This window comes from Xenopus tropicalis, chromosome 9, assembly GCF_000004195.4.
Source record: "Xenopus tropicalis strain Nigerian chromosome 9, UCB_Xtro_10.0, whole genome shotgun sequence".
NCBI lineage: Eukaryota > Metazoa > Chordata > Amphibia > Anura > Pipidae > Xenopus > Xenopus tropicalis.
The window spans coordinates 55,118,345-55,130,383 of NC_030685.2; the positions used below are offsets into that span (position 1 = coordinate 55,118,345).

The 12,039-nt window shown below is 40.5% G+C and overlaps 1 protein-coding gene across 12 annotated transcripts in view; it reads right to left on the minus strand.

The window, feature by feature from the left end:
- Nucleotides 1-11,272: 11,272 nt before the first annotated feature.
- Nucleotides 11,273-12,039, minus strand: part of itgb2 (integrin subunit beta 2) — a 62,583-nt gene continuing 61,816 nt past the window's right edge. For all 12 annotated transcript variants that reach the window (XM_031893146.1, XM_031893144.1, XM_031893148.1 and 9 more), the window contains one exon: nucleotides 11,273-11,882. In XM_031893146.1, the coding sequence (XP_031749006.1) occupies nucleotides 11,817-11,882 (66 nt within the window). In that variant the 3' untranslated portion in view covers nucleotides 11,273-11,816. The remainder of the gene's footprint in view (nucleotides 11,883-12,039) is intronic.

Below are 12,039 nucleotides of genomic sequence, written 5' to 3' on the forward strand. Positions count from 1 at the left end.
GCTCCCACGATCCGTCGTCTCCCTCCCTCGATGCACCACAGGTATGTTTCTTTTAGGATCACTCGGGGGAGGGGGTTCGAGGGTGTGGGGGGATGCGGCAGGGGCCATCGGGGGTTGCAGGGGCCCCTAAGGCTGAAGCTAGGGTGGGCCCTGCACCCAAATAGAGAGAACGCTAATAGCGAAACTCAATTAGATTTCTCCAAGAAAAGTTAAATTAAACTAAGTATAAGTGACCAACCGCTAAAATAATCTTATATTAAAAAATATAGTATATGTACCAGGTGATCTGGCTAGGTAGGCTCAGGTGTAGAAAACCCCGAGCCTGTCGCTTGGGAATTAAGTATCCAAATATTCAAACGATTTTTAAATAGGAGAAAACAACATTCTCACCGGCGTCCAGAGGTGGTCCGGGTGCCCAAAGCCCCGAACCCGCAGCTAAGGGTGATTTCTCATGAATTAGAAATAGGACATCGAGCGCTCCGGACTCAAGGAATCTGTTAAAATGCGAACTTTATTTCTTCATATTAAAAGCAAAAAAGTGCCTGACGCGTTTGTGCGTATGGAGCACTTAATCATAGGCCAGCGGGCCCATCCCCCCCAGGGCGCTCCCACGATCCGTCGTCTCCCTCCCTCGATGCACCACAGGTATGTTTCTTTTAGGATCGCTCGGGGGAGGGGTTCGAGGGTGTGGGGGGATGCGGCAGGGGCCATCGGGGGTTGCAGGGGCCCCTAAGGCTGAAGCTAGGGTTGGCCCTGCACCCCCCAGCCTGACCCTGACTGGGGGTGCCAAAATGTTAGGCATGCCCCTTTGTGATTGCTTAACTTATACCCTGGGCTGGTGCTGCTGTTAAGAGAAAACCCCACCAGCCTGGGGTAGCTGCGAATGAGCGATCCTCTTCCTTCTCTTATCTATCTTCGGAATCTCGGGCCTGCACATGTGCAGTAGTGTGAAAAACAACTTTTTTTTTTTTTGTTAGAGTTCCGCTTTTTGCTCTACAGTGCATGTGTAAGGGGTGCAAGACAGAAGAGGTAAGGGGATTGCTCACTCGCAGCTAGCCCGGGGCTGGTGCAGTTTTCTTCTAATAAGAGCACCAGCCCAGGGTATAAGGTAAGCGATTACAATTACTGGGGGATGCCTAACATTTTGGCACCCTTGTATTTTTCCTTCTCCTTTAAAGGAGAAGGAAAGGCTAAGGGACATGTTTATTAAGCTGTGTAAAACGAATTCACTGAAAAAACAGCGTAAACAAATTGTTTAAAGATTTTACGCCGGTATTTTAAGTAAGTTCGCGTAACGCGTAACAAAAATTTACACGGTTTTTTACACAGCAAAGCCTGGCGATGTGTGGCGAATTTTCTCACCATTTTTTACACAGCATAATAAATATGCCCGTTAGTCACTTGGGGGTGCCAAAATGTTAGGCACCCCCCAGTGACTTTAATCACTTTTACCTTTAACCCCAGGCTTGTGCTCCTGACTATTAAAATAAAGTAACCTAAAACATAAAAAATAATGTCATGATTTATTGCGGAATATAATTCTTTATCACAATAAGGTACAGCCAGTGCAGAGGGAACTAAACATTTTGTCTTGCAGAAAATTGAATAAATGGTAGCAACTTAATAAGAAGTGCATAGTTTTATTTAGGCCTAACATTCCTTAGCTACCCATCAGACCAGTAATGCTACTTGACAGATTTTGAATTGCCCCACAGTCTGTTTGTCTGCTATTACTTGATGGGTACAGCTACATACATTCTGCAGATGATCATAAAGAGACCTATAAAAGCTTACCTGTTACACTGCATGAGCAGACAGGGCATCTTTAATAAATACCCAAAAGGTGCATTTGCTATTAATTTGATTTTAATCAAACAGCTGAGTTCTTTTAGGGGGTCAACCTCTGTAGCTGAAAGAGGGCATTGCATCACTTATTAAGCTTGAACATCCTATCCTATTTCCTCAGCAACTTAAATTTGTTAAATATGCCTTTCTATTATTCAGCACTAAATGTACATACCCACCCCTTATTTAAAACACAGACAGGGACATGAGAGGATCTACAGGGAGCTCCAATAAAGGGGCCATTTTTACAAATAGTATTAATTTTAAGAGCAAAGTAAAAACCAGCACCGTATATTATCCATAACTGCCTACAAGATTAGAGTTTTTCTTGATTTATACTATATGTCTCCTTTAACATTAGTGGAGTGGGCGAACAAACTATAAATGTAATGTGTATGCAACCTTTAGCCTGCGATACATTATGCAGGAGAATGGAGCAGTTCAGCTGTCAGAAGTGCCTGAAAACACCACTGCCTGCAAGAAATATGTGACAGGGCTGGCATCAGTGCTATTTTTAGCCTAAAATCTAGAGCATTTTCAGGTTCAAAAGTGCCATTATCAGTGCTGTCAGGCTTTCCCATTCATATTAATGGGAGGCAGCAGTGATAATTTCAGGCATCTCATTGGTGTATTTCAGAGACTATGTGCTGTGTTCCATCAGCATACTTCAGTTTAAGAGTTAATTGGATTCTGTCTTGATTTTTATGGTGTACTTTTTATTTCTTAATTACACTGTTAACAAAGCAAATAATTCACTCTACCCTTTAAAATTTTTGTAGTTGTAATATTGGTGTGTAAGCAGCCATCTCAGCCCATTGTGCCTGGTTCTGAACTTTCAGAAGGAGCCGGCACTACACATTAGAACTGCTCTCAGACATGCTATTGTTTCTCCTACTCCCATGTAACTGTAGGAGTCCCAAGCCAGACTTGGATTTCTTACTATTGAGTGCTATTCTGATATCTGCTTGGAGCTGCTATCTTGCTACTTTCCCATTGTTCTTGTTCTTCAGCTGCTGAAAATTCATGTAAAATTTCAAAATGAAATATAAAAAAAATCTGTGTGTGTTTTTGAAAAACGGATTTCAATGCAGGATTCTACTGGTTTAAGCTCTCTTAACTGATGCGTTTTTCTCATGACAGTATTTTTTAAAGTATAGAATTGGTATGAGGGGCATTTATTTAATTTACTTTATTAGCCACTTCAGGTTAAAGCAATTCAGGATTCCATTCATTTGAATTATCAGCCTTGTACTTCCCGGAGGAACCCTAAGGGCTCTGCAACACTGGACCTGTGACATTCCTTTACTGCCTTTTACACTGAATCATGTCTTTGATGCTTGTTGTGTGGCTGGTGCTGCAGGAATTAATTCTAATTTGAAGGAGAGGGAAAGCCTAAGTCACGTGGGGGTGCCAAAATGTTAGGCACACCAAAGTGACTTTAATCGCTTACCTTTTACCCCGGGCTGGTGCCCCTGTTAAGAGAGAACCACACCAGCCCGGGGTAGCTGTAGCGAGTGCTTCCTTCTTCCGTGTTGGCACAAAAAAGACGGCTTTTCACTCCAATGCGCATGCGCTGGCCCAGGGATTTTGCGCCGTAGAATGAAGCGCTGCGCTACAGGTACCCCGGGCTGGTGCAGTTTTCTCCTAACAGGGGCACCAGCCCGGGGTACAAGGTAAGTGATTAAATGTTAGGCACCCCCTAGTGACTTAGCCTTTCCTTCTCGTTTAAAGGAGAAGGAAAGTCATTTTGGTATTTTACTGCCAATAGATTTGCCACATTAGTGCCACCTAGAACACTATATTTATTCTGCAGAAACCATTACCATACCTGAGTAAACAGCTTTAGAAGCTTTCTCCGTTTGCTTAAGACAGCAGCTGCCATTTTAAGTAGCTTCCTGCCTGCAGTCTAGCCGTTATAGCTCAGATCACAAATTCCTAAGGGGGGGTGGGAGTTCTTAGCATTCTGGTGGGAGAGGGGGAACAGGAGAGGGGAGAGAGGAGAGAACTGCGCAGACTCTGGCCCGGGGAATTAAGAATGTTTCTGAGAGAGGAAGTCAGACACTGGAACATCATGTTTACAAAAAAGAGACAAGAAATCCTGTGTTTCTTTTATAGAGGACTCAACAATTACAGCATTACTGTAAGTGCTTATGGCTGTATTTACTTAGACCTTTCTGATAAAGCTTACTTAGTTTTTACCTTTCCTTCTCCTTTAAGAAGGGCTTGGATGATTTCTTGAACAAGCATTATATCCAATTCTATTTTGATACTAAAATCTACAATTTGGGGCCCATTTATCAATGTACGATTGAGTCTGAATAAAAACAAAAATAGTATTTCATCTAAGTTTTAGAATTGTGTGTATTTTTTGCAATTTTTCGTTAATTTCTGCAACTTTTTTGTACTTTGCAACAATTTGTGCGACAAAATCATATTTGTACGAAAGTTTCGGAATTTATTCAAGCTTTGGTATCATGACTTTCCTTTGCCCAGGTTGGAGCTGCAGAGTGCCATTGAGTCCTATGGGAGGCTTCAAAAATCATGCACTAAAGGTTCAAAGCAGAAAGATTTTCGTGCCGTTTCCGATTGTTCAGATATGAACATTTTGTGCCGGATCGCCATTTCGGAAATTTCGGATCGTAAGTACGAAACTTTCGTATTGAAACAAAAAGAATTTTTGTGAATTTTGCAATCATCAGAAATGATTGAATTTCGTGATTCGGATTCGTACCTTAGTGAATTGGCCCCTTAGTATTGCTGTTTATATATAGTTTATGTATGTGAGTGGATAGATAGGTCAGTATGGGTCTGTATGTGAGTGGATAGATAGGTCAGTATGGGTCTGTATGTGAGTGGATAGATAGGTCAGTATGGGTCTGTATGTGAGTGGATAGATAGGTCAGTGTGGGTCTGTATGTGAGTGGATAGATAGGTCAGTATGGGTCTGTATGTGAGTGGATAGATAGGTCAGTATGGGTCTGTATGTGAGTGGATAGATAGGTCAGTGTGGGTCTGTATGTGAGTGGATAGATAGGTCAGTATGGGTCTGTATGTGAGTGGATAGATAGGTCAGTATGGGTCTGTATGTGAGTGTATAGGTCAGTATGGGTCTGTATGTGAGTGTATAGATAGGTCAGTGTGGGTCTGTATGTGAGTGGATAGATAGGTCAGTATGGGTCTGTATGTGAGTGGATAGATAGGTCAGTGTGGGTCTGTATGTGAGTGGATAGATAGGTCAGTGTGGGTCTGTATGTGAGTGGATAGATAGGTCAGTGTGGGTCTGTATGTGAGAGTATAGATAGGTCAGTATGGGTCTGTATGTGAGTGGATAGATAAGTCAGTGTGGGTCTGTATGTGAGTGTATAGATAAGTCAGTGTGGGTCTGTATGTGAGTGGATAGATAGGTCAGTGTGGGTCTGTATGTGAGTGGATAGATAGGTCAGTGTGGGTCTGTATGTGAGTGTATATATAGGTCAGTGTGGGTCTGTATGTGAGTGGATAGATAGGTCAGTATGGGTCTGTATGTGAGTGGATAGATAGGTCAGTGTGGGTCTGTATGTGAGTGGATAGATAGGTCAGTATGGGTCTGTATGTGAGTGGATAGATAGGTCAGTATGGGTCTGTATGTGAGTGTATAGATAGGTCAGTATGGGTCTGTATGTGAGAGTATAGATAGGTCAGTATGGGTCTGTATGTGAGTGGATAGATAAGTCAGTGTGGGTCTGTATGTGAGTGTATAGATAAGTCAGTGTGGGTCTGTATGTGAGTGGATAGATAGGTCAGTGTGGGTCTGTATGTGAGTGGATAGATAGGTCAGTGTGGGTCTGTATGTGAGTGGATAGATAGGTCAGTATGGGTCTGTATGTGAGTGGATAGATAGGTCAGTGTGGGTCTGTATGTGAGTGGATAGATAGGTCAGTATGGATCTGTATGTGAGTGGATAGATAGGTCAGTATGGATCTGTATGTGAGTGGATAGATAGGTCAGTATGGGTCTGTATGTGAGTGTATAGATAGGTCAGTATGGGTCTGTATGTGAGTGTATAGATAGGTCAGTATGGGTCTGTATGTGAGTGTATAGGTCAGTATGGGTCTGTATGTGAGTGTATAGGTCAGTATGGGTCTGTATGTGAGTGTATAGGTCAGTATGGGTCTGTATGTGAGTGTATAGGTCAGTATGGGTCTGTATGTGAGTGTATAGGTCAGTATGGGTCTGTATGTGAGTGTATAGGTCAGTATCCATTTGCTTCTTATTATGCATGTTTCTCAAGTATTTTAGAAATAGCGGTTGTTTGTAATGTAGCAATATGTATTTTCGAAAAACGTAAAAGTACAGAAACCATAAAAACCTGTGTATCCCCATTCCACAGAAAAAATCTCACCAAGCAGGTTTTGCAAAACATGATGTCACTAACCAAAATAACCATGTAAAGCAGAGCTATGGCAGTATGATACAAACATGGCATCATTAAAGGGATGGTTCACCTTTAAGTTAACTTTTAGTATGTTATAGAATGGCCTATTCTAAGCAGCATTTCAATTGGTCTTCATTATTTCTTTGTTAACATTTTTTAATTATTTGCCTTCTTCTTCAAACGCTTTGCTGTTTTTAAATGGGGGTCACTGACCCCAGCAACAAAGAAAAACTATTGCTCTGTGAGGCTACAGCTTTATTGTTACTGTTGTGTTGGGTTGAAACCCCCAACATACTGTTCCGCGACTTTGGCTTATTCTTCCGCTTCTTCTTCTTCTTAGCGCCCCCCATTAACTAAACGCTACCCCTTCTACAGTTTTAGGGGTACAACACCCAAACTCCCCACACTTCTTCACCCTATAGCGGAGCAGGTTGCTTGTGCTTTTCTAAGTGATCCCTCCCCCGTCTTTTTGTGGCACTGCTCCGAACCCCCCAATTTTCCCATTGACTTTGACAGGGAAGATTTTCAAACTGCTGCCACACTTACAGCTTTGAGGCTACACTCCCCAAACTTGAATCACATAGTCATGGGGTCAGCCTGAATGAAAATATGATGATTGCTGGATGCCCAAAAGTGGGAGGAGCTGTGACCAGGCGGAAATTCAACCTGCTGCCAGTCTCACAGTAATAACAGTAAAACTTTTTACACTTGGTCACTACAGGTTTAGATTTGAAAAGTGGGCGGAGCCAACAACAGCCAATCAAATTTTACCCATTGACTTTTATGGGAAAATTGAAACTGCTGCCAATCTTATAGCTTTGAGGCTACACTCCCCAAACTTGAATCACACAGTCATGGGGTCAGCCTGAATAGAAATATGATGATTGTTGGATGCCAAAGGTGGGCGGAGCTGTGAACAGCCAATCAGATTTTACCTATTGACTTAGTGGAAATCCAACCTGCTGCCATTCTCACAGTAATAACACCAGGGTCCCCAAACTTTGCAGGGTTAGGCACCAGGTAACTGTGGTTCAAGGTAAGAAAAAGTGGGCGGAGCTGTGAACAGCCAGTCAGAGTTTACCTATTGACTTTTATTGGTTTGATGCCAGAGCTCCCAAACTATGCACAGTCAGTCACTGGATGATTATGTATTCAAGTTGGTTTTTTTTTTTTAAGTGGGCGGAGCCACAAACAGCCAATCAGATTTTACCTATTGACTTTCAAAGGGGAAATCCAACATGCTGCCATTCTTACAGTAATAACACCAGGGTCCCCAAACTTTTCACAGTTGGTCACTAGGGGACTGGAGTTTTAGTTTTGAAAAGTCGGCGGAGCCACCAACAGCCAATCAGATTTCACCTATTGAATTTTATTGGTTTGATGCCAGGGTTCCCAAACTTTTTCAGTTTTCAGTGGGGAAATTTTAACTGCTGCCATTCTCATATGTTTAATGTCAGGGTCCCCAAACTTTGCACAGTTTGTCACTGGGTGACTATGTTCCAAGTTTAGAAAAGTGGGTGGGGCCAACAACAGCCAATCAGATTTCACCTATAGACTTCTTGTGTTTAAATGTAATATATTTAAATATTAATATTAATTTAAATAGTAATACTAAGGTTCCCAAACTTTGCAGAGCTAGTCACCTGGTAACTGTGGTTCAGAGTTAGAAAAAGTGGGTGGAGCCACCAAAATCAGATTTTAACTATTGATTTTCAATGGGGAAATTCAACCTGCTGCCATTCTCACAGTATTAACACCAGGGCCACTAGGGGACTAGATTTTTAGGTTTTAAAAAAAGTGGGTGGAGCCACCAACAGCCAATCAAACTTCACCTATTGAATTTTTTTTTTGTTAAATTTAAAATGCTGCCATTCTCACACTATTTATGCCAGGGTGCCCACTGTTTGTCACTGAGTGACTTCGACTCAAGGTTAGAAAAAGTGGCACACCCACCAACCAGTAATCACAATTTACCTATTGACTTTTATTGGTTTAAATTTAAACTGCTGCCGTTCTCTAACTATTAATCCTGGGGTCCCTAAACTTTGCCGAGTTAGTCACTGGGTAACTGCAGTTCCAGGTTAGAAAAAGTGGGCGGAGCCAACAGATCAGATTTCATTCAGTGACTTCACATTTTTCAACCCAAAATTAATTTTGTTCTCAAACTTCCCTTTCTAGTTACTTTTTGTAACTTTCTGTTCTATTCATATACTAATCTTTTATTCAAACCACTCCCTGGTTGTTGAGGTAACTTGAACCCTAGCAACCAAATAGCTACTGAAACGCCAAACTGGAAAGCTCCTGTACTAAAAATGAAATAATTGGAAAAACTGAATATCACTCTCTACATCATACTAAAAGTTAACTTAAACGTGAACAACCCCTTTAACACAAAATATGTGCATATACTGCTAAAACCTTTGAATTTCAAGGGCTTATTTAACATAGCAATCAGTTAGCAGGTTGGAAGCCAGAATCATAACAGCATAATTGACCCCTCTCAATTTTTTTTTTCTGCCGAACGTTATCTTATTTAAGAAAGCCTGCTCAGGGAAAAATACCTCAACTAACTAAGTTTTTTAGGGCAGTGTCAGACAAAATGGCCAGTGTGCCTAACGCCTCCACACTGTAACCAATGCTAGCACTGATAATTACTGCACAGCTTTAATTACGGTTTTAAATTAGCACAAACTTGTCCACCTTTTTATTTCTGCTTTCCTTCCTAAAATAGAAAGTAAAACCCAAGCTGGGTATGTAGATGTATCTAGAAGGGCAGATAAGCATACTACTAAAATCTTGCCCTAACTGGCATTAGTTCCCCACCCATTCTGCCAAGCAGCCCCACTTTGGGAACCGCTACTCTAGTGCCACTTTATGGGCATTTACTTCCTTGCATAATCAAACCTTTTGCTGCCCTATAATCATCAATAAAAAATGTTTCACATGTTACATAGTGTAAGTCACAGCAAAGCCATTTAGCAATATCCATGTGGTGTGATGACAAGCCAATATAGTAATCATCGTAAATGCCTGCCTTTAACCTCAGAATTTCAGATACTCTAACTATTTTACATTTTTAAATTCTAAAGTTGTACACTATTTATGCAAATTTCTTTCAAAAATATAAATATGGTAGTGACTGTCTTGTCCCAATAAACCTTATTTCTTTTTATACTGATTGCTGAATTCTGACAAATGCATAGAAAATACATAGAAAAGAAGCAAGTACAATAGTGCTTTAATCAATATTAAACAAAAATTTATTGGGATATACTAACACAAGCCAACATTATCAGTACAGGGTATCACATTGCAGCTGAACTGTAGTACAATACCCTACCAAAAGTTAATTGAAAGGTGAACATATTAACCACCCCTTAATGTATTTTAGATTTGGATTTTTCAGAGGCTTTTAATGCAGCAACCCCTGAAGGTGGAAGCATAGGGAGGCCCACTCCCGTCTGGGCTGGCAGAGACTATACTCAAGACTGACCTTGTTATTAGGAAGATAATCCAGTTCTGGATTTTTAAAACTAATTCTGAATCTTTAATGTCTTTAATGACATGGGGTTAGTTGAAATCTCTGCATACTGATACAGAAGTTACTACTGCATTGCAGTGAGTGCAATTATTTGGGGTGGGAGGACTGCTTTGATTGAATGTTTCAGAGGGGTTGCTACAGTTCTAGCAGCTGAACAGTACCCTAAGATAGAATACTAGGATGTGTGAAGTGCACTGTGGTGCTTGCCTTTTATTTCTTTTCTCTTTCAAAGAGGTACCTGCTATTTTTTAGAACCAAAGCTGCCAAGTTTGTTGACTTATGCCATAGTACCTACTTCTTATGGTATTGTGGATTTATGTATACTTGGCAGTGTGTAACATCTCAGCTGCCAAGACAATCCTCTGTGTTAGTTTCGTATGGAACTTGTGAGCAATGCACAAAAATATATATTTTTTTAAAAAAAGGCAAAATACTAAATAATACAAGCTAGTATAAAATATAATATTGGCTATTTTTGTATTTAAAATGAGGATAAAGCCATGGGGTTGGCTAAATACAAGGTCCAATGTCAAATGAGTAGAACACAGACGCATGAAATAACCATTGTGACATTCTTCTAGACCAAAAGGAGAAAAGAAGAAAGCTTAAAGGACATGTAAAGCCTACATTTGCCTACAATGTATATCAGTTGGGCAGGTCTCCCCCACCCAAATGGCATCATTTGTACTGCATATATCCCCTCCGCTTGCCAGCACCATCACATGTTCCTAAAGCAAATAGCAGCTTTCACCCGGTGGCCATTTTTCCTCTGATACATAATCAGATACATTTAAATCTGCAAACAGCATACACACACACAGACCCTTATTCAGCATACATTTCATCAAGAATACAGGCTCACACAGGCACAACTGTCTTTCATAAAAGTTCTGCTGTGTTTGAGCACTGTAATGGTAAAGCTGAGATTAGGAGGAATATATTGAAGCAGACAGCTAGAGCTGAGTTTCTATGGGAACCAGCAATGCCATCTCTTTACTGGCTCCTAGACTGGGGGCGTGTTTAGTAATCTGGGTTTAGAACAACTGAGCATGCCCACAAGCCAGAAATCATAGCAAATACCCCGGGGGAGGGGGGGCGAGTAGGTTACAGTAGGAGAAGGAAATCTAAGTGATAAAAGGAAATGTAACACTAAATTTTATTTTTTTAGTAAAAAAGCTATTCTACCCTGCACCAATAACTGCCCTATCCTGCAAAGCACTTAGTATTTTTAATGCTTTAATAGAAAATACCTGCTAAAACTTGGCTTCCTGTCAATTGAACTACGGCGATACGGAGAAGGAAGGAGCTGCATCCACTATGCGATGATCGATTGATCGAGTCTATCAATCGTCGCATAGTGGATGCAGCTCCTTCCTTCTCCGTATCGCCGTAGTTCAATTGACAGGAAGCCAAGTTTTAGCAGGTATTTTCTATTAAAGCATTAAAAATACTAAGTGCTTTGCAGGATAGGGCAGTTATTGGTGCAGGGTAGAATAGCGTTTTACTTAAAAAAATTTAGTGTTACTTTTCCTTTAAGGAGATAATGTTGCAGCCTTACTATTAACCTCTGGACAACCAGAGTGGCAGGTATTGAAAGATTTCAAAGAGGCTGTTCACTGAATAAATTTTTGTGTGCGGGGTTTACATGTCCTTTAAAACAAGTTTAACTTCAAGCTTCATCTGGTACTAACCAGCTGCATTGCAGGGAAAAGAGAAATTCAGATGATTGGGGCAACAGGATAGACATAAATCTGCTTTGTAGGATAAAACTAGACCATAACACTGTAACTAGTAACTGTAACTAATGTATCTAGTATCATTTTTTACTGTTAACAGTAGGACAATGAGGCTAACTGCAACAAATTGCCAATTAATTCAAAATCACTACCATTCAAAAATTAATCTTTTGTTAGGTTTTGGAAGTCGTAGTTCATCTAAAGGTGCCATAAGCTTATTAAAGGAAAAAAAATAAAAAAAAATTAAGGTTTGGTTGGACTCTTGTGAGAAGCTCTTCTTTCACTCTCCACTAAAGTTGGGATTTTGTACAGTGGTCGTAGCTTTATGATACAAAGGATTACTTGCCTACAAAATAAATAAATAAGGAATGTTAGCACATCGACAGAGCTAAAATAAATAGTTCAATAGATCAGATAAACCAAAATCATGCTATATATATATATATTTATATACACACACACACGCAGGCATAAGAGCTCATATACAGATGAAGCCACAATTG